The sequence below is a fragment of the Triturus cristatus genome, chromosome 1_2, assembly GCF_964204655.1.
Source record: "Triturus cristatus chromosome 1_2, aTriCri1.1, whole genome shotgun sequence".
Classification (NCBI taxonomy): domain Eukaryota; kingdom Metazoa; phylum Chordata; class Amphibia; order Caudata; family Salamandridae; genus Triturus; species Triturus cristatus.
In genome coordinates, this window is record NC_140580.1 from 558,364,367 (window position 1) to 558,388,035 (window position 23,669).

Consider the following 23,669-nt stretch of genomic DNA (forward strand, 5'->3'; position numbering starts at 1 on the left):
GCGGAGCTATGGGGGCCGGGCGATTCTTTTAATGACCATTCACTTGTTAATGAGGATTTGTTGTATTTCACCTTCTTAGCGCCCCTGCATCTCCACTCTGATTGAGCGGAGATGTAGGGGCGCTAAGAAGAGGTGAAATACAACAAAGCCTCTAACAAGTGAATGGTCTTTTAAAGACTTGTGAAGTACTTGGGTGCGGCGGCTGTGTGTGTTCCCGGGAAGCTGTCAGCGTGAGGTGACAGAGGGTGACAAGGACAGCAGGGTGAGGTGATGGAGGGCAGCAGGGAGTGAGAGCAGCGGGTGAGGTGACAGTGGGCGGAAGACAGAGGGAGGGAGAGAGGGGACACGGACACGGACACGGACATGGACACGGAGGGAGGGAGACGGACGGACACGGAGGGGGGGAGGGAGGGGGAGGGAGGGAGACGGACGGAGACGGACACAGACACGGAGGAGGGGGAGGGGGGGAGGGGGAGGGAGGGGGAGGGAGACAGACAGACAGACGGAGGGAGGGAGGGGGAGGGAGGGAGACAGAGGGAGGGGGAGGGAGACTGACGGAGGGAGGGGGGAGGGAGACGACGGGAGGGAGGGCGAAGGGAGATGGGGGAGGGAGACGGGGGGGGGAGGGGGAGGGAGACAGAGGGGGGACGGAGAGGGAGGGGGAGGGAGATGGAGGGGGGACGGAGGGGGAGGGAGAGGGGGTGGGAGGGGGGGACGGAGGGGGAGGGAGAGGGGGGGGAGGGGAGGAGAGGGAGGTGGGGGAGGGGAGGGGGAGGGGGGAGGGGGAGGGAGGAGGAGGAGGGGAGGGGGAGGGAGGGAGGGAGGCGGACGGAGGGAGACAGACGGAGGGAGGCGGAGGGGGACGGACGGAGGGAGATGGATGGGGAGGGAGACGGATGGGGAGGGGGACGGAGGGAGGGGGACGGAGGGAGGGGGACTGAGGGAGACGGACGGAGGGAGGGGGACTGAGGGAGACGGATGGGGACGGGGAGGGAGGGTGGGGGGGGAAGGGGGGGGAGGGGGGGAGGCGGACGGGGGAGGGGAGGGGAAGGGAGGGAGGGAGGCGGACGGAGGGAGGCGGACGGAGGGAGGCGGACGGAGGGAGACGGACGGAGGGAGACGGACGGAGGGAGATGGATGGGGAGGGGGACGGAGGGAGGGAGACGGATGGGGAGGGGGGGGAGGGAGGGGGGGGAGGGAGGGAGGCGGACGGAGGGAGGGAGGGAGGCGGACGGAGGGAGGGAGGGAGGCGGACGGAGGGAGGGAGGGAGACAGAGGGAGGGAGGGAGGCGGACGGAGGGAGGGAGGGAGGGAGGGAGGGAGGCGGACGGAGGGAGGCGGACGGAGGGAGGCGGACGGAGGGAGGCGGACGGAGGGAGATGGAGACGGATGGGGAGGGGGACGGAGGGAGGGGGACGGAGGGAGGGGACGGAGGGAGGGAGACGGATGGGGAGGGGGACGGAGGGAGGGAGACGGATGGGGAGGGGACGAGGGAGGGGGACGGATGGGGAGGGGGACGGATGGGGAGGGGGACGGATGGGGGAGGGAGGGGAGGAGGACGGATGGGGAGGGGAGGGGAGGGAGACGAGGGAGGAGGGGGAGGGGAGGGGGAGGGGAGGGAGATGGAGGGAGAGGGAGACGGAGGGAGATGGAGGGAGAGGGAGACGGAGGGGGAGGGGGAGGGGAGGGAGGGAGGGAGGGGGAGACGGAGGAGAGGGAGACGGAGGAGAGGGAGACGGAGGGAGAGGGAGACGGAGGGAGAGGGAGACGGAGGGAGAGGGAGACGGGAGGGGGAGGGAGACGGAGGGGAGGGAGACGGGGAGGGAGACGAGGGGAGGGAGACGGAGGGGGAGGGAGACGGAGGGGGAGGGAGACGGAGGGGGAGGGAGACGGAGGGGGAGGGAGACGGAGGGGGAGGGAGACGGAGGGGGAGGGAGACGGAGGGGGAGGGAGACGGAGGGGGAGGGAGACGGGAGGGGGAGGGAGGGGGAGGGAGAGGGAGAGGGAGACGGAGGGGGAGGGAGACGGAGACGGAGGGGGAGGGAGGGGGAGACGGAGGGGGAGGGAGGGGGAGGGAGACAGAGGGGGAGGGAGACGGAGGGGGAGGGAGACGGAGGGGGAGGGAGACGGAGGGGGAGGGAGACGGAGGGGGAGGGAGATGGAGGGGGAGGGAGATGGAGGGGGAGGGAGATGGAGGGGGAGGGAGACGGGAGACGGAGGGGGAGGGAGAGGGAGACGGAGGGAGACGGAGGGGGAGGGTGAGGGAGGGGGGAGGGAGATGGAGGGGGGGGGAGGGTGAGGGAGGGGGGAGGGAGACGGAGACGGATGGGGAGGGTGAGGGAGGGGGGAGGGAGACGGAGAGGGAGGGTGAGGGAGGGGGGAGGGAGACGGAGAGGGAGGGTGAGGGAGGGGGGAGGGAGACGGTGAGGGAGGGGGAGGGAGACTGGAGTGTGACTGGGGTAGGGGGGAGACAGATGGAGGGAGACAGACAGGGGGAGGGAGACACGGAGAACTGGGGGGACACGGAGACGGGGGGAGGGAGACACGGAGACGGGGGGAGGGAGACACGGAGACGGTGGGAGGGAGACACGGAGACGGGGGGAGGGAGACACGGAGACGGGGGGAGGGAGACACAGAGACGGGGGGAGGGAGACACGGAGACGGGGGGAGGGAGACACGGAGACGGGGGGGAGGGAGACACGGAGACGGGGGGAGGGAGACACGGAGACGGGGGGAGGGAGACACGGAGACGGGGGGAGGGAGACGGGGGGAGGGAGATGGGGGGAGGGAGATGGGGGGAGGGAGATGGGGGGAGGGAGATGGGGGGAGGGAGATGGGGGGAGGGAGATGGGGGGAGGGAGATGGGGGTAGGGGGGAGGGAGGGGGGGAGAGACAGAGGGGGAGGGGGACGTTGGGAGGGAGAGAGGAAGACAGACAGGGGGAGGGAGGAAGACAGACAGGGGGAGGGAGACGGGGGGAGGGGGACACGGGGGAGGGGGACACGGGGGGAGACGGGGGGAGGGGGACAGGGGGAGACGCAGAGGGAGGGAGACACAGAGGGAGGGAGACACAGAGGGAGGGAGAGGGAGAGGGAGAGGGAGGGAGGGAGACACAGGGAGGAAGAGGGAGAGGGAGGGAGGGAGGGAGGGAGACACGGACAGAGGGAGGGAGAGAGACAGAGGGCAAGAGATAGAGGTGTGAATGCTGGGTCTGGTGGCTCATTGGACGAAGGCGTCCGCTGCAGGGGCCTGTGTTCAACCTCATGGTCATAGTTTTTTTTTTTTTTGCTCTAGCCCTGCCCTCTTCCCCCACTGCCCCCGCCCCCACAGGTGCGGCCCTCAGCCACAAACCACACTGTAAATATGGCCCCCAAGAGAAAGTTTGTGAGTACCCATGCATTAGAATGATGGCAAGGGACAGACTAAAGCTGCATTTCCAAAGAACAGTTGCGTCCCATATTTAAGTCAATGTTCATGTGCATTATGATGGTTCCGCAACCTGCCTGAACAACTTTCCTTGTACATGTTATTCGGACATTGGAATGTTTGGAGCTCCATTGAAAACAATGGAGTGTTCCGGGCTTCTAATGGCCAGTAGATGCCTGGATCTCCAACATTCCAGTGTACGGTACACAGCTGTTGCTGTGAACAAAGGTCTCATGGAGCCTGAGGGGATTTCAATCCCTTTGGAATCCATGAGGTATGTTTTATTTGTTTGAACATTCTGCCCTCTAGTGGTGACATGTTATAATAGCCCTTTGTAGCTGTGTTATACTGGTGTTAGTCACGCTCCCTTGTTAAAGGCCCTTCAGCTCGGGCCTTTAAAGCAGGAGCAGGCCTTTAGTGGCTGGTATAGCCCATTACGGCGGGCTAGAAGGTTCTAATAGATGGCATCCTTAGCTCATTTTTCATTTGTGCCTTCACCTTTTCTTAGCAGTTTAATTATTTAGTTCTTTTTTTATTCTGAATCCTATGTTTACACCTAGATATCTGCCTGCTTCTTTGTTTTCCACAGAGACACCTTCAACTACCTTTTGAACCATTGTGTGCATTTTCCCCCCTTGGCAGAGCAATTGGTCCTCTAATAACCAGGCTAAGTCAAATCTTTAAATACTACAATTGTATCTGCGACAGTTGTTTCTGGAGATAACCTCACGATAGTTTTTCTAGCAAGGAATAATACTAGTCTGACTCTACCTCCAGTTGATGCTTCATGTTTTCCTTCTTTGAGCACTTCACTGTATTCATGCTGAGTACCTGATCAGTGATTAAAGAGAACTATGTAGTGTAATGTGGGCCCAGCGATTTATCTTGGTGAAATAAAAATGCTGTAACCAACAAGGAGAGAAAGGGTTTTCACCAAGGGATACTCCCATTCCCCTTAAAGATTGCAAAAACACAGAGGAGCATCGCCCCGAGGAAATCCGCGAGATATGACAGACCAGTCAAAGGAAAAAAATCGTCCTTTTTTTAATAAAAGACCCCTCACTCACCAACCTGGTTGGTGACGTGCTTCATCATAGGGGTCCCACCCGAGTAACCAAATGTTACCCAGGTGTGCCTCAACACCTGATTACAGTGGAGCTGGTTGTTCACAATGAAAGTTCAATTGAGTGTGAAGTGAGTTTAATTTTTTTATTGCACTCCCTAATATTTAATGTAGTGCAAAAAGACGCGTTTAAAAACAATGTGCGATACCTAGAAGAAGCTACAATGACCCGTGGCATCTGTACAAAAGTGCTCGTGGAGGTCTACATGTTTCAACCTGTAAGTGTTAATACTAGGTTTTCTTCAGGACCAGGAAAGATGGTCCGGGCCGTATGCACACGCTAAGGTGCACCACGTCCCGGAGTCAACTGTGAAGCATGCCGCATACTCACAGTATGGTGACCTCTCAGCCTTCTGTGAGAGGAAAAAAATGTGATGCCCTTTCAGCCTTCTGTGAAAGGGAAATGATTGATAACTATTAGTGAAGACGCCTCATGGAGACCGCGGGGGGACGCTGGTAATAGTTGCATTTGTAAAAGACGAACGCCCAAAAGTCCACTTTTTTTGGAGCCCTGCACGGAATCCCGAGGATCAAAATAAAAATGCCACCACATTTGTAGCCTGGCTGCAGAGCCCCTTTCACAAAGTGTAAGAAAGGTCTATCAAACAACTTTATTAGCGAATAAGACTAAATATTGTGAAGCTTAATCGAAGTTGGCCCATATACTTTTGGGAGGTACGAAGCTAAATTCTGCAGTAAGTAAAGTCTCAATGCAGGGCATGTAATGGTGTTCCTTATTTAAATGGTAGTGTGTATATATATGTATGTATATGTGTGTGTATGTATGTGTATGTATATATGTGTGTGTGTGTGTGTGTGTGTGTGTGTGTGTGTGTATATATGTGTGCTTTATACATCATCAAAAACAACTTTACAAGAAACATCTGGTTTAAATAATTGGTCTGATAATAAAAGTTGACATTGAGGGCCTGATTACTTAGCCCATTGTCAAGAGAAGCAAAGTCCTTACGAGGATACACTGCACAAAGACAGTTTAGCAGTCTTTCACTTTAAAGCCATAAATGAGTTTTGGGCTAATTGGTTAAGTTCATATCAAGCCTCACTTCTGAATGAACAAGTTCCACAATTCTATAAGAAGGGCAGTAATAGGGATCCAGCAAACTACCGACAGATAGCTTTACTAGAAATGGAAACAAAAGTATATTCTTGAATTTTATTAAAACTGGTGGTATGGTTTTTATTAGACGAGCTAGAGGAATAGGTTAAAGATAATTCCCTTCTGTCAGACTGGTTTAAAACGGAGGTGATATCATTGTTAAGAGTATATTTATATATCTAAGGAAAGAAGGTGTCAAGGAAATAATACATAAATCATTCATGAAGCGAGCACATTTAATTACCCCTTCAAGAGTATCAAATATTCATTTAGAGTATATCTGACCTTATTTTCAAAATATCACAAACACAGGCGCTTATTCAAAGAAAGACACAAGAACATATATCATACAACATAAATTATATACATAGCACACAACATCTACTACACAACAATCAACCCAAATATACGTTATTCCCAACAGTGTCCCCTTCTGACTAGCGGGAGGACCACTGGGAGGTAGTCAACCAAGGAGGGTAAAAACCATAAGCAAGGGGGGGCAACAATGGCGCAAGGTTTTACAAATGTCCCTGCCACAGTCTGTAGATCACTCAAGCTCTGGTGACTCCTCCATCCAATATCTGTCCTTAGATATATAAATATATTGTCCCTATACCCAGGTATCATAGGGTGATTTGGGTATACCCCTGTTGTTTTTTGATGAGATCATTGTTAAGAGTAGCATTGTCCTATATGACGTATTGCACCTCAACAATTTGCTTGTAATGGGTGCTGGATGAATCAAATGGAACTTGGGCAATACAATGTTTGTAAATATCAACAAAACTGAGATGACTGTCTTAAGAAAATACAATAACTAGTCCAAATAATTATAGAATATTGGTGTGGTTAAGATGGCTTATACTGCAATATTTAATTACTTGGTGGTTTGGCTGTTGGACGCGGGCAAATGAAATTCTCCCCTAACTCAGATCAAGAAAGAAGCCAGCAAATTAACGTCCACACAGTATAGACTAGATACACCACTTTATAGTCCGTAGGCAGAAGCCATTGTAAGAGTTATGAAACCAAAGTGGCCTAAAACTATCTCTTATAGCACCAATCCGATCTATCCAAATTTACGTCAGTTTTAGATAAATTGCAATGTATGTTATACAGACTGATACTCCAGCTACCTTAGTACACTTGTCTTGTGATTTTTATGAAATTTGGACTGCTTAGACCAGACTTGGAGTGTAAATCTGCTTTTATTAAATATCTAGTAATGCATGCCAACTCTGACTTTTAAGATGGTTTTCTAAGAGCTCTTCAAACCCCATAACCCGTGGGTGCAATACTTAAGAACTGCAAACAAAGGTCTAGAGTTTAAAAAGGATGTAGCGGGTTAATCTTTAAAGTCGCATCTTACACAGAATTAACATATTTTAAAGTGACTGGAAGAAATCTGCCATTTCTGCCTAGTCATCCCATATCTTTTGCCTTTTGCAGGACGCTAGATTTTTCCTGACTTTAGAAGTTATTGCACTTTAACTCTGCTAGTCCTTAGCGCCTGTGTTCCTCATTTTAACATGGTTAAATGATATACTCATTTGTATATTTAACTTGCCTGGAAGTTCCTAGTATATAGCACAAATTGTACCCAGGGCTTGTAGAGTAAATGCCACTAGTGGACTGCATCACCTATGGTGCTATCCACTATGGTGTGAGTGCAAATATAGGCTATAATAGTAAGCTTGAAGCTGACTACAGCATTGCAAAAAAAACCTTGTGACCGGTCAAGACCTTACTTTTTTAAATATTCATAAACCACCCCTATATGTAGGCTTGATGGCTGTTGCAATTAAAGAAAGCCAGGTAGTCCATAAGATGTGGTCCAAGATCTTAGCTTTATTCTTTAGATAGGATCCACAACAAGCTCAGATTAGGCCTTGATTAATATCCATTGATGCCCCACCAGGAGCAGCCTCCCTGCTGCTCAGCCCATCTCCAACTCATCTTTGCTTCCACTCAAACCCACTCAACATTCCGATGACATCACACAGACTGAGCAGCAAGGCAAGGACAGCAACAGAGAGTAGAGGCATTATAAACTTCCTAGATTACAACAATGGCCCACAAGGTTAATGGTTATTAACAATTTTTTTTATTCAATGACTAAGTTGGATTTTTATATTTTTTTAAAATCCGGAAATGTAACTTTCAGAAAGATTTCCTTTTCTCTGCCGGAGGTTCCTGGAGGCTAGTTTATATTGGCTCTCTGGCTTCTCGCGAGCCAGTAATTGGACTTGAATTGACGTTAAATGCCTTTCAGGAGCATACAGTAGGCTGACCTGAATGGGCAGAGAAGACCTCTCTGAATAGGCAGGGTGAGGGCGTGGGCATCCTTTTGACACTACATTGTCAAATTCTGCAGGATTCCAAGCCAATTGTGTATCTACTGTTGCTGAAGGACTCTGCTTTTGTCCGACCAGGGCTCTGTCTTGAGGGGTGTTTTGGGCATTGTAACAGATCTAAACTGGATTTTAGTGTTGGATGTAGGAAGCCAATAGGATTAAAATAGTGTACTCCAAGCTAAGGTTATTGTGGCCAAAGACTTTCGTCATCTTGAATTGTCAAATTGGGTAGGGTTGGCCCTGGGAAAGTTTGCTCGATTGGCTAGGTCCTGGCCGGAAGTCTTTCCCACCATCTAGCTTGTGCCAGGCATAAATGTGTCTCCTCCAGGCGCCCACTTTAGAATACTACTAGACTTGAGTATGATGAAAAGAAATCTCAACCTGCTGTTTGTGACCGAAGAGGAGGCCCGAAAGGACTGGACCTGCTCCTCCTTGTACGCAGGACAACAAAGTGGACTTGGAGTCATAAGCCAGACCTCAAACTTGCCTGTCTTAGACCTGCAGCTCACTATTTAAAGGAGCCGTGCAAGTCATGAACAAATTGCATTTTGTGATCAAGATTTGTGGTCCAGCCTATTAAATAGACTCAATCGGAAAAACCTTGCAATCACTACCTCACTTTGCAGATTGTGCAGTTCTAAACACAACCCTTTTTACACTTTGCTGTGTCCAAATTTTAAGTCCGAACATCATGCTGTTCTTAAGCTAAAGGTTTTGCGAACCTCAATTTGAACCTGCATTGAACTTTGCTTCGATACCAGTATCATAAAGGCACTTGCGCAATTTGGTAAATATTCTATATAGTACTTAATAGATTGAAAATCATTTTAACCTTTTTTGGTACTAATGTAATGCAGCACTTGAAAGCAGGAGTTAATATGGACCAAGTAGTAGTATTCACATTGCAGTTATTTTACTTCATTGTTTTTAAGGAATTTATAATCCTTTAATTTTAATGTTACACACGCTATGAATTAATGAGTCTGGCACTGCAATCTACGGAGTCCAATAGGTTTGATACAAAAGGAAGCAATGGTTAAAGGCTGATTCTACGAGCAATATTTAACTTCATTTTATTAATTTTAAGGGATTTTGTGCCACTTGTTTACGGTTTGTAATTAGGTTTCAGTGACTATTACAAGTAATCTGAAACATGATTCCTCCACATTCACTGATCACCATCTGTATGCTGAGTAAGCAATCTGCTGATTAAGGACAAAGCTATACAACAAACAATTGATGGACGGAATGCTGACAATGCAGACATTCTCCCCCAGTCAAGAGATCTGGGTTAAATCCATCGTTCTTTTGCCCACTACACCACCCCAGTTTAGACATGGCCATATGCAAATCAGTCTTGACCCTGTGCCTCATGGGAACAGTCCAGCCCGAACTGCCAAGCCATGTCTTCCCTGGACCGGAATCAAGCATCCTGGGACCGGTTTCTGGCTATCAGCCGTCATCAGCCAGGATAGCTTGACTCCAGTGGCGTAGTGAGCACGGGTCCCACGTCTGGGAATACCCATCCCACTTAGGGCGAAAAGCCCGAAACTGGTCCTAGGATGCTTGTTTCCAGTCCAGGGAGGACCTGGCTTGGCAGTTCGGGCTGGACTGTTCCCATGGGGCACAGGGTCAAGACTGATTTGCATATGGCTGGGTTCAAACTGGAATGGCATGGTGAGCAAAAAACGATGGATTTAGGCCCAGATCTCTGTACTGGGGTGAATGTATGACATTGTTCTGCATTCTGTCCATCAATTGTTGTTTTTGCATTTGTCACCCCGAGTGGGAAGGGTATGCTCAGACGTGAGTCCCTTGCTCTCCATGCCACTGGAATCAGGCTATCCTGGCTGACGAGGGCTGAAAGCCCGAAACCGGTCCTAGGATGCTTGTTTCCAGTCCAGGGAGGACCTGGCTTGGCAGTTCGGGCTGGACTGTTCCCATGGGGCACAGGGTCAAGACTGATTTGCATATGGCTGGGTTCAAACTGGAATGGCATGGTGAGCAAAAAAACGATGGATTTAGGCCCAGATCTCTGTACTGGGGTGAATGTATGACCTTGTTCTGCATTCTGTCCATCAATTGTTGTTTTTGCATAAGGACAAAGCTATACAATATAATCTGTATGCAGTGATACTCAAACGTGACCTAAACTGAATCCCCTTTATAGCCATGAACAACCACCTTGATAGAGAGGTGTAAAGAATCATTGAATCGGACCCAAACTGAGCCCTAGTTCTACTTCTTGGGTGTGTCCTTCCCTTTGAAAACCTCTGCAGCCTAGAAGACCTATGTAAATTTACCATCCCTCTGATCTTCCAAGGGCCTAAAAACTAGGGGCTGGAGGCAAGGTATGGGCAATACCGACTCGTACTCCAATGCTACATAGTCCTAAACACTGCATCTTACATTGGAGTCACCATAAAAATGGATCTTTCGAAGCACTGTATAGCTCTAGAAGTTCACAAAAGGTTGGGCCTGATCAGCGCTTTCCAGTAGGAAGTAGGTAGTTGCGCATCACCAAATCTGGGTACTCTGCAGCAGTGCACGAAGACAAATGGCTACAACTAAATAGTGCTTAGACCTCATTCTGCAGGCCTTGGTCACCCATTCAAAAGTATTAACTATGGTCTAACCCTTGCAGAGGGCTTGGCATCATTATATTTATTCTCCAGAGGCAGTACATTGATCAGATTGGAGGGGGGGACGAGAATAACAACAAATTGCATAAGGAAAGTTGAAATGTGAGCAGAGTCCAATGATGCAAGCCCCAACTCTTCTAACACCCAACTTAGACTGATAAAGGTAAGTCCTTATTGAGCACACCTTAGCCTGACCCTACATAACTAAGATTTGGGCACATGTGGAGATTGTCCATGCCGAACAGCCCTGCTAAAGAAATCCTCCACTATTCAGGTTATGTTAATGTATAGATGTTCTTGCCATCCATCCTAAAACGGTCTTGCTGGAAATTTCCAATTCCTCTGATGCTTGGAAATGCCCCATTAAGACAGAGCAAGAAGGATGTATAACAGAGTACCACTGTATTGTTAGTCTTTTGGGTTCTTCAGTTTTAGTGCCCATCTTTAAGGTAGGGTCTTGTGCCAGGCAAAGGAACAGCCACAAAACCCCATCTACATTATCAAGCCCGAACACTGTGGCTGTAGATGGGATTAAGCCAATGCAGTGCGAGACAGCTGTAAATGCAAGGTAATCCAGGCACCAGCCTTTATTACTGTATTCAGCTGCCGTATCTTGAAAATTCCTTTAAGGATTAGAAATGATTCATAATTCGACCTTTAAAAAAATGGAGTCAATTTCTTTTTGTTATATTGTAATAGACATGGTAGTTTCTAAACTGTAGGATACCAAAGATCACATATCTAGAATCAAGAACTGCCTTATGTGCCTTTACTTGGAATGAATTTAGCAAGAAAGATTCAGGAACACCTTCCATTTCAATTTCTGTGCATTCAGTAATCCTCACCTGTCAATGTCAAGCTGCTTTGATCTCCTAATCTGTAATGCAGTGTAAATGTTTCAGCATAAATTAAGATATATCTAGGATCGTTTTAGCAGGACATTACGAAAACCCCACAATCTCACAAAAAGAATCCCTGTATGCTGGAAAGAGGGGTAATATTTGATCAAATGGGTCCTCCGGTTTAGGTCCATGCTGTAAACCCTTTGTAGCCTGTTGGTGAAATGCATCTTGGGGACAGTTCCAAAAATGTAAGGTGGCAACAGTGGACTTTAGAATAGCATGCTTTTTGCCTTTTTTGGCTTTTTTTGTCAGCAGTGTTTACTTCAATGGATTTCCTTCCTTTTCTTTCTCCCTCCTGAGGAGCATAGCTTCCTTGCCATCCTTTTGATTTGATGACTTGTATTCTTTCCCCACTTGTATTTAAGGAACTTTTTTTACTTTTACTTTCAGCACCCCAGTGTCTTGTTTGCTCCTTCATTGTGCTGCTCTTCCTTTTAATTCCTGTCTTATTTCTATGTTGCTCCTGCACCACGCCTCTGAATTTTATAACCCCCACCTCCAAAGCTTCTTTTTTTTTTAAAACAAACTATTTCTCCTCATTGTTATGACCCAGCTGCTGCAATCTGCATCTAAAATTCAATAGGCCCACTTTAGCAGCCAAAAGCCGAAACCTGCTGGGTTTCCTATAGTTTGTTTACATGATTTAACCCCATTTGTTAGAGACTTGCCTGACTGTCTCAGGATAAAACTATAAATGTATTGGCCTTGATTTGTATCTGTCTTACTGTTTAAATGAGATCCATAATAAAGCTTGTCTTGTTTAGACCATGCTCCCTTTGCAGAAACACGCTTCTTCTTTTTCCAGATCGCTCGTTTACACAAGCTTACAGTGAACGCCAGTACCCAGTGGTTAAACTTCTGCGCCAGCCAATTTTCTTGGAGGTACAACTGCTGAATCGGGATGATCCAAATATTGAGTTGAAGTTGAATGATTGCTGGGCGACGTTTTCACGGGACCCAACTTCTATACCTCGCTGGGATCTGGTAGTGGATGGGTAGGTACAAAATGTCTGCTGAAGCTTGACACCTTCAGAGTTTTTGCCGTCCTTCACAAAACCTGGTCAATTTGCACTGCCTTAATTTCTTACTTTAAGGAAAGCTGAGCTTGAAATGCTGCAGTGTCTTCTGTAAAGCTGGTGGTACAGTATATCTTTCAACCATGAGATGAAAACAGATAATAGAATTGCCACATTTGTGAGGGGACTCCATTCCCCAGAAGTCACTGCTGTTCAGGCCAGGTAGGGCTAATCAACATCCACCTATTAAGAGTTTGCAGACGCATGGGGGCTCCAGAATTGGTGCATTTTTGAGGGGACACATTTATTTTTCTGTTTTTCTATAGCTCGAACTTGTCCCAAAGGTATAAGCTTCACATGAGCACCAGTTACATTGCACAAGGACGCATTAATTTTTGGTAGGCACGGGGGAGATTAAGTGATTTGCCCAGAATCACAGGATATTGAGCCAAAGCTGAGACTTGAACCTTCTGCAGCTCTGGCCATTATGCCACATCCTCCAGATGCAACTGTTAAATGCAGGTGGGGATAATAATCATCATGCTAGTAAGCAGAATGAGCCAAGGCTGCTGTACTGTTTTACTTGGGGACTGGCAATATTCTAACCTATGGCATTAACGTTGCTATGGGAAACTGAGAATCCCCGGACTGGTCAATTGGACTCTGCCTGCCTGGGGTCGGTTGTGTACTACTGATCTTGAAACAAACGTCGCCAAAGCCCGCTTCTGCATTCTCAAAACTGGCAACGACCATGGGATGCGCATAGGAGGAACAAGAAGGTACTGACCCATCCATAGAGTTACTGTAGGGCAAGTAATGGTCCCGTATGTTGGCACAGGCACATGAATTCCTGAACTGATTCTTAAGCCCTTTCGATCTCCTATTTTTAACTTTATGCTTTTGTTTGTACTCGTACTTGCTGCTCTAGAAACTTGCGGCATTCAAACCAGGACGTGAAATTTGCTCGTCCTGCCCTGCGCACTCAGTGGTTCAATACTGCATACGGAATATGAACGAGGATTCATTCCCAAAGGAATAATGGCAAGCAGATAGCCACTCCATTTTATGAGTAACTGTGTTCACTGACCCTGCAACCAATTGAAGCAACTGTCAGGAAAACTGAAAGGCAGTTTAGGGAGGTATTTCACTGGGGGATCCCTGGAGTGTTTGGCATGGTTGCAGCGCAGTGGTTAAAAAAAAAAAAAGGCAAAATCAAAATAGGAGTAGTCACTGGCTGGGATCTCTAGTGAAACAGTTGGAGTGTGCTCTCCAGAAAGGTGTGAAGAAGCTAGGGAAGGACCTCCCCTGGTAGAAATAAATGAAGCACTTACTCGTTTTGGCCGGCTGAAACACATCTCCCTTAGTGGAAACAAAGGAAAGAACAATTTTCCTTTTGGTTGGCAGTGACATGGAGGAAAGGCCTAACCCATTTTGGGCCAGCTATGTAATGAGGACCTACATAAACTGTACGAGTTTGGCCCGGTAATTGTTGTGGTGTTGCTGTGTAAACCAAGGAAGCAGAGACCGAATACTGTTTTCATTACGCATGAAGAACTTGCCACAGAGAATGGGGACTACAAAGGTCAAATGTGTTGAACTATCATAAAATGCTGTATGGTAACCTTGTACCCTCTTCTTTACAATCTGTATGGAAATGTCCCTTAGCCCATAATAGACAGTGAATGGGCACCTTGAAAAGTTGAATGAAGATGTTGCTATATTAATGTAGAAAGAGGTCTCTTAAACTCTCAGGCAGAAACTTTAGACTTGCAAGCAGCCTGTTATTAGTCCGATTAAAAGAAATCATAAAAATAATCATGCAAATGCAGTACCCTTCTCAGCTTGCATATTTTGTGCATGCCATCTTTAATTTGTTTAACACAACTGGCATAGTGCATTTCTTCAAGAGTACGTAGCTGGTTTCTTGACTGGTTTCAAGGCTGTTTTTGCACCAACACCTTCATTTGAGTCATCCTTCTCCAGACTGTATGGCAGATTTCCAGCAATTCTTCTGTTAATCAGTTGCGGAGTCCTCCTCTTTCTCCTGACAAAGAAATGTAACCAGTCCCACCTCCACAATCCCAGAGACCCTCACATTCTCTTGGTTATGAATGGCTGACTGGTCTAAGCAGGTACTGGATTCCGTCTTTCCACTGATTGGATGTCTCCAAAGGGATACCAGTCTTTTGGGGCATGGGTTGTTTGCAGTAAAGCATACTGGAAGTTCTGCTGGAACTACCCGCAATGGATTAGATAAACATCAAACATGCTATGACCACTAAAAGTGCACCAAGCCTACTGCCAACCATTGCCTATTGTGCATCATTCACAATATGATGAGCAAATATCTCTTCCAGTGTTCTAGCAAACTACAAATTTGATGTTTGCGCATTCAATGTCACTAAGACCCAACATGCAAGGGATGTGATCACCTTTGGATTCTCTAGCGCTATTCCAATGCATATGGCCATCTCCCTGACCATCTGCTGCTAAAACAACTACAAAAGCAGCACAAGGCCTAACTATACTTGTGCCATTCCAGGTGCCTCATCTTCAAAGACTCCTGTATATTATGGAGATTGACACTCATCAGCAATTTGGGGGGATCGAACTGAGTTGAAACAGTCATTTGTTTAATTGGGATAATGACGAGTGTACCAAAGACAATATGTACCGCTTTTTATCCATCTATTTTTCTTTTTCTTTCACACCCAGCTGTATTAGTTACATACACGTGTTGTCAGGTTTATTTTTAATGTAACATGCACATTATAATTTTGTTTTATGCAATATTTTATGCAAAGCTTTTTGCCATTTGATAATGACATTTGATGCTAAATTTGTATTATATTACGCACGCATTTTATTCTTTTAGTAGTATTTTTAATAACATTGTAGATAGCTTTTAAACATCAATATTGCAATTGCCAACTAATTATTTTTATCTTTCTATAAGTGTGTGAATTTTAGATAGACATGCAGAACAGTGTTAGCATCATGTCTGCCTACTATCTAGGCTTACTTATTTTCATTGTTTACTATGGTCACTATGATAATATGGACTCTTGTGTCTTGACTAAAATGTCAACCTGTGAATCGATGACTCATTCATCGCCCTACTTATTTTGTCTTGTTATGACTTGTCACCAAACTTATAAACGGGAGATAAAAATTGGTAATCCTATGGTATTAAAACCACTGTAATTAGCTATGGTTTTGAGGCGTTGAGGCAAGACTATCCGGACAGAGTTCAATCCAGTATGGCTAGGTATGGCCTAGACCCCCTCTTCCTATGACTACAACCCCTACTAGAGGGCTCCTCTTACCGGTGCCCAAAAATTGCCCGCCTCCTGTTCACTCCTAGGGCGGAAAATCATTTATCAGAAGGGATTTTTGGATTAGGGGTTGTTAAACCCAGGCCGTATTTTAAATTAATAATCAAAACATTTTTTTAATACGTTTTTAGAATACGCAGAAAGTCCATTGCATTACATTGATAGGTACATATGTCATGTTTGCTAACCTTAACGTATCTCTAATGCATAGAATTCCTATCCAAATCTAAACTTTCATTAATATCTTTCTGCATATCCCTATTTTGAGCCTACGGCAAGGTCAATGACTGGAGCCAGATCCCGATCAAACTATGCCTGCCCTCCAACCAGAGTGCGCATGCGCAGGGGGCCCATTTACCGGGTGGGTACTCCTGCCCCCTCCCCCCCCCCCCCCCCCCCCCCCCCAAATCGCTCACTGAAACCTGTCCCTATACCCAACTAACCAAGCCAGAAGATTCTCCATGAAGATTTCTTTACCCAATTTGGACAAATAGACGCCGTCTTTTAAGAAGCATGGCTCCGCCCTGATGCACCCATGGGCGATCCTCTGTAAATGTGGAGCCCTGAATAACCTTGCCATTTTGTTATTCTTTTCACAGAGTGGTACAACGTCCTCACAGACTCTCCTCACCCACCATTGCAATCTCGGCACCATCTGTGACCAAATCAGGATGGACCCCAGACATGGCCGTGCCAACCAACCCACTTCGGTGATTGTTTCAACCAGCCCACTTCTACCCAGATGTACCAGATGGTTCCCTCCCAAGTGCAGGATAATAATGCTGGGGTGAGCCCTTTCCCTGTCTAGCAGATCTAACACTAAGCCCCTGAATTGACCAAAGCGCAGCCCCCCCCCCCCCCCCCCCATGGAATGATAACCTAAAACCGGCCTGCCTTGTTCTCATCTCATAGTTGCCTGAAAGAAAAAAGATACTTAAACGTCTCATATGAATGACCAATAACCCACACGACGTGAGTTTCCCGGGCGTGCACCCATTCTGTGCTGCTGCCAGTTTCCCTCCTGTGTGACAGGCTTGAGAAACTGTAAAATGAGCAGAAAAACACAGCATCAGAAAACTGTCTGTGCAGTTCTCATAACATATGCAGCCGCACATAGCGCTTATAGCAATTGGAGAACCACCTGCCAATTTTCTGCACTTCGCTCCTGATGAAACCCCTTGCCGCTGCTTCGGTGGCTGCCCCTATCCTGAATGAATGTGTTCCAAAGCTGCTGGGATCTAGACCTGACTTCTGCACTGCCATATCCATGACCCTTTTAAATTGAAACCTTGTGAGTGGGGTACCATCAGCATGATTTTAACAATTGCCCCTCTGTCTTCCTGGGCCTTTGACTCAAAAAGGCCTCTAGGTTGGTGATAGGGCAGCAAAGGTTCCCCTGCGACCGGCGCAGCACCACCCCCTCCCCGTGGGCCTCCTGATCGGTTTTAGATCTCTGAATAGATATGAACAAAGAGTCGCCTTGCATCCTAACATGGCTAAACTGCAGACCATCTTGCTTGTTTTTGGACACCTGTTCTCCAATTCTAAATGCGCCGTAAAATGCTAGTGAAAAGGCAGCACTGAAGAAAAGAGCTTCCGCCTCGGTATTGCAAATCTGGCTAAGAGCCCCAAGTATTTACGCCAGGAGATCAACCCCTATAGGCCGCCTTGTGTCCGGTTGCGACTGAATTATTAGTGAGGGTGCCCCCTACCCCTTGCTTGCGTGAAGAAAGATAGCTGCTCCATGCTGCCTTGCTGCTGCCACGGAGTGCCCTTCATCCTTCAATGCCCCCAGGTGAGAGAGAACAGCCCCCTTGTCATGCCACCGCTCCCCCCACTCCTTCCCCCAAAAAGGTACAGTATGCCAAAAATACCCCTTCGTATGCCCCCTGGTCGCTAGGCTAGCTGTCACGAGGTCCAGTAGTTTGGGGCACCAATCTGCCAAAGTTGTTCTGGGAAGGGTGTCTGGTTCTCTGCCACAGCCGGGAGATGTGCCCAGAATACCTGCATCTTGAAGTGAGTGTATCAGCAGCATGATTTAACGCTCCTGGGACATGCTTAGCCCTAAATTGCATATTTAATTTCATGCAGAACAACATTATTTCTTTCAACAGACTGAGGATCATCTTGCACCTTGCTGCTTGATGCATTCCACTACTGTTATGTCTGACCAGAAAACCACTGGTTGATTCCGTAATTGCTCTGGCCACACCGTCAATGCCACAAAGATGGGGAACAGTTCTAAAAAAACCTAATGTCTGTCAAACCGTTGTGCACCCACCATGCCTGCCACCGCTGTGCCACCCACTCAGTACCCAGTATAGCGCCAAATCCTTCACTATCCTCAGTCAATCATTAAACCTAACTCAGCGGAAGGAGGGAGCGGACCGGGCCATATTACCATGCTGTTGAAGTCATGCAGGAATGCCATCCAAATCCACATATCCTGCCTAACCTCAGCAGACCGCCTGGTGTGGTGGTGTTTCTCTTTGAGACCTGACATGGCTTGTGAGATGAATCGCAAAAATGGTCGTGCCAGAGGGACGTCACGCAATACAAAATTCTACTGACCCACTGTCTGCTGCAGCGTAACCTTCTCTTTAGCCAAGCACTGCTGCAAGGCTGACCTGAACGTGATCTTTACTTTGGGCAGCCAAGAACATCCCTGGGTAGAGTAACTCTAGCCCCAAGAACTCAATCATTGTGGATGGCCCGACCGTCTTCCCTGGTGCTAATGGGACCCCAACTCTGCATGAACGTGCAAAATTCACTCCGTGCCCACCCACTCCTGGGAGCCTGCTGACCCCAAGAAGAAGTGATCGAGGTAGTGCAATACATACTGGTGCACCGTCGCCCGCCTAAAAACCCATTCCAAAAATGTACTGAATTTTTCAAAGTAGGCGCAGAAGACCGAGCAAACCATAGGCATGCACATATCCATATAGAATTTCCTCTGGAACTGGAAGCCCAGAAGATTAAAGTCTAAAAGAAGGACTGGCAACAAGCGGAAAGCTGATTTAATGTCCGATTTTGCCAGCAGCGCCCCAGGGTCCAAGCCCCTGAGCATCTCAACAGCCTGATCAAAGGATGAGTACTTGACGCTGCACAGCTCATCATTAATAGCATCATTCAAGGATTTCCCCCTAGATGCAGACAAGTTATGAATCAACCTAAACTCCCCAGATTCATTTTTTAGGGACCACCCCCAGAGGAGAACAGACCAAATTCTTTACTGGGATGGTGTCAAATGGCCCTGCTACTCTGCCCAGGCGCAGCTTTCTCTATTTTTGTTGCAACCACACGTGGGTTGGCTCTCACCAAGCGCTGGTTCCTGCACTCTGGTGTCCCTACATAATCTGGGGCGGGAATCCTAAAACCATATCTGAAACAGTCTAGCAACAACCTGGCAGATGAAGGGCAAGTATCTATTTAACCATGGATCCATGCATTTGTTATAATGGGAGAGCGTGCGAAAGGTCAGTGAAATATCAATCCTGCTTCTTTCTCCCTCTATCCTTTGATTTCTTAACACTTGGATTCGGGGTGTGATATATTGCCACAGAAAGAACATGAGTGCTTGAACTTACATGTGCCTGCAGCCCTAGTGCATGTGCGCCTGTTGAAGTCCCAACGTGCCCCTTTTAACCCCTCCTGCTGGAACTAGCAGGGGAAATGACCGAAAAGACTGAAAGGACTGGCCCTTGGCACTGTCTTGTGACACACAACTAAATTAGTCTAACCATGAAATCATATCAATTTGATCCCAAGTGAGGGCAGATTTAAGCGTTAGTTCTTATGAAGTTTTTATCATATTCCTTCCATCCTACCCCACCATAGTTGTCATGTGATCCTGCTCTGGTAGCATGCCATTTCTGCAGCTAAATTTGGGAAACGCTCTGCCATAACAGCCATGTAAACTGAGAAGCCCCTTACCCAATTAATCAAAGATTCCTCAACTCCATCTTTCTGCAATTCACTTGCCCACTCCCTCTGGAGCATCCAATCTTTTTCTTGGCCTCTTCCCTTTCAGTTTCATCAAGCAGCAAAGAGAACGTACTGATATAGCTCCCCTTCCAAATCTTCTCTTACTTCCTGCGCGACATGTCTTTCCAGCTGTTCTCTAGGGGTGTGCGCTTCCCCCACACCTAACACGGGCAGTGTCTGCTGCTTACCTGATGCGGCTGCCCCCACTGGTTCTGCTGGCTTCTCCTTTGCTGTCTGCTTGCTGGCAATTCTTTGCTGGCCCCACTAGGGGTTGCCTCACCCACTGGAGTGACTGGGTTGGAGCACCCTGCCCTTCCCCTGGCGTACTCAACCCCCCCCCCCCGTGCCCCGCCCAAGTGAGCCACTATTCACCTGGCTTTATCAAGTAAGTCCTCTCTCCCCCCCCCCCCCCCCCCCCCGCCAGACATCCCAGCTGTCGGGGACCAGTTAGATACCAAATCTTGTGGAAATGGGGAAAACCCTGCGGTGGCCCCCCCAATAGGGGCAACTGGGGCCTGTGGGCTACTGTCAGTTCCCGGCTACCCTCCTCCACCTGCTGGAGGAACACCCCCCCCCCCCCCCCCATCACTGCCTGGTGGGTCACTACCTCCAGATGACCCTGGATCACCCCCATCCCCGCTTGTCTGTGGGACTGGCCCTGGGGCCACTGGCTCAATGGGGCCATTTGCTCCCTCACCCATCGGTGCCCACCCCCCTTTTTTTTAGATCTACTCTTTTTAGGAAGGGGAGGGAATGCTGCCTTGGGAGCCACAATGGACCGTCTAGGCCAGTCTTCAACCTCTTTGTGCCCATCTACTTTCTCTCTAAGGTCCGCAATGGCCTGCCCCATGTCATCAACCTTCTTCAACCTATCCTCCATATCAACCATTTTACGCATCATGGCCTCCATCAAATTCTCCATGCCAGAGCACTGTTCGCCCCGCTTTGCTTTACTGGCCATTGCACCTTTAAAAAACAGCGAAATTTCTAGAAAAAACACTTGTGTAGGAATGTGTGACCAACTACCCCAACTTAACAGTGCCCCCCCAAGTTAAAAGGCCCCCTTGGAGCAGCCTACACTAACACCCCACCCCACAGCACACCGCGGCCTGGGACACTGCCCAGGCCCTTACCTTGCAATTCGTAGGGGGTGCACAACCGGCCACAAGCACTCGTGCAACCAGAGCCACGCCCACCAGCTAATCCAGTGGGTCAGGTGAGTATTACTCGAACCCGCGTGGCTCCCGGAAGCGCAGGAATGCAGGCCTGTCAGGGTCCTCTTAAGGTCCCCCTCGTGCTGATGATCCAAGAAGCTGTCCAACTACCACTCTGCTGATCAGCTGTTGATCGACTTTAACCCCAGTACACCAGCTGCTCTTGTCCGCCGCAACCACATGCTCAATGCTGTCCAACTTGCTGATTATTTGCCTTAAAAACAAGAGCAGATCATGTGAAGCCTCCAAGCGAGGCTTGGGAGCTGCTGGGCCTGCCAAGTCTGAGGCAGCTGCCCACGCTGCTCCTGGCTGCTTTAAATGCCCCTGGTCCTGCTGGGGCTCCCAATCTGCAACACAAAATGCAAGAAATGGGTGAAGCCTCTTAGCGAGGCTGGGAAAATCTGTGCCCTCTGAGGATCGCTGCTCCCTCTGGCCCCAAATCTGCCGATAGCAAATGCCCGACTATCGTGCTGCTAACGCACTGGTCCTGAAACTCCCGCTTTATTTAAACTTGCACCAAGCTCAAGGAGCTTCCCACTGCTGACTACTCGCAGCACAATGAAATGCGCAACCGCGCCACTTAACCCCCAGCAATGCGTGTGATACCAAGCAGTGGCTTCAGTTTTCACTGTTTCCCGCGCCGCCGTGCACTTTAAAGTGCCTGGGTCTCTCTGCTTCCATGCTGCGGCACCTGTGACTCGCCGATGACTTCGGCTCGTGCTCAGGCAGGGGTCCGACGCCGACCTGTAAAAAACAAAGCACAAAAACGTGAAGCCTCCCTGAGAGGCTGTGGATCTCCTGTGTCTCCCGAGCGACAGCTGACTCAGTCCTCGCAATCCGATGTGCAAAACACAAAATAAGAAACTTAATTACAGCCGCTCTTTATCATTCCCAAGCAAGGGCTGTGATGGAGAATAGCTAACCCGCTATTTCTCGCTGAGAAGGGTATGCTGTGCTATTAATCTTCAACTCTATTTATAGGCTTGTCGTTCCTTCTGCGACATTGTAGCATAACAGATACAAGTAGCGATGGGGTATTAGGATTCTTGGAACGTACTAACCATGTTACGACTGTTCATATTGTATTCGCTGGCCATATTTATTTTCACATTCTGTGTGGTTGCTCTTTATATTTTATGCATTAGACTTGGGTTTTTTAGAAATAAACATTTTAAAGTTCTAATCTCTGCCGCTCAGTGCTATTTTCAGTAGTTAACCAATGTCAAAGGAGGGTTTGGAGTTCCGCTGGGACTTTGAAATCATCTAAAGAGACTAATGACAAATATCACCCATACGTTATTGCTTACTAAGCACAGTGGGTTATGTATAGGTCACAGTCCAACTGCGTTTATATTTTGTGTTGGTGCATTGAGCTAAGTCCTTGCAACGCGGGTTTAGAAATCCAACCACTGTGGCTCTGGTGGGACCTCCAGATCGTGACACTAGTGGCCGAGTATAATTGGTTTATCACCTAAAGCTCATTCACAGCATAGGCTGGTGATTGGTAGCAGTTGAATATATTTCAGGAACACCTTCCTTTCTATTGGTTTTCCTGGTAGGTATGTTGCCTACCAGCACTTCACTGTTGACAAATTCAGAAACATCTGTGCAGTTGCTCATAGCTGGGTTTCTTCGACACTGACCCTTACTCATGATGCTTGCTTATATTACTTAATCAAACGAGAGACAGAAGAACAGTGTAGACTAGTTCTCTTCCCCTGGGTATAGCAGTATCAAAAGGAATTGGCTTATAGGAATAGAGGCTCAGTGTCTGTCAGGAAAAAACATTCGTTTTTAATAAACCCTCACTCTGCTTCATCATCTGGTTCCACCCAAGGTGAAGAGTGCATCTCGGGTGTGCTACAACACCTGATTACAGCGGAGCTGTTTTTTATGTAGTGAGTGTGCAGTGGAGTGAATAAGTAAAAATTAAAAGGCTGTCCTGTGTGTCCCTTGTAATCACAGTATTTAACGGTGGGCCCTTGGCAGTGTTGAAAGCAATAAGGCGGATATCTGCAGAGATGTAAATGTGTCTCCTATATCCTTTTTGTAAAAGGTCACTTCTACATGTTTCAGCCAGGTAGCTGCATTGGCTGGCTTTCGTGCAATGAGAATACGTGGCGGTCATATGTAATTTGTGACCGGTAGAAATGTCGCACTCGCTAAGGTGCGATCCTAATGGGAGGGTGTGTCCTCTGTTAAATGCTAAAGCCTGTGAGAAAAAAAAGGGAAAACAGACAAGACCACGAACATAGACATTGAAGTTGAAACCAGCTTCCTTTATTTATAAAAGACTATTGTGACTAGATGGAACGCCGTGTCCGGTCACTATGAGGAAGATTGCGGTAGTGAGTCAGTGTGGCGCATGTGAATGGTGGCTCTAATAGATGCCGACTTATACACGCTACTGTGACACTATACGTAGCTGTAACAATAGTGAAAGGTTGACAAATGCTTACGATGAGATTATCAGCGTGAGCAACATGAATCCCGTAGGGGGGGGCCAGACCTATAGTCACACACTGCATGTGTGGTGCGAAAGAAAAAGTGGAGAAAA

The 23,669-nt window shown here is 48.1% G+C and overlaps 1 protein-coding gene across 2 annotated transcripts in view; it reads left to right on the forward strand.

Annotated features, from left to right (window-relative positions):
* LOC146867623 (zona pellucida sperm-binding protein 2-like) overlaps positions 1-23,669 on the forward strand; it is a 234,594-nt gene that overhangs the window by 143,178 nt on the left and 67,747 nt on the right. For both annotated transcript variants that reach the window (XM_085615017.1, XM_085615016.1), the window contains one exon: positions 12,369-12,558. In XM_085615017.1, the coding sequence (XP_085471143.1) occupies positions 12,369-12,558 (190 nt within the window). The remainder of the gene's footprint in view (positions 1-12,368; positions 12,559-23,669) is intronic.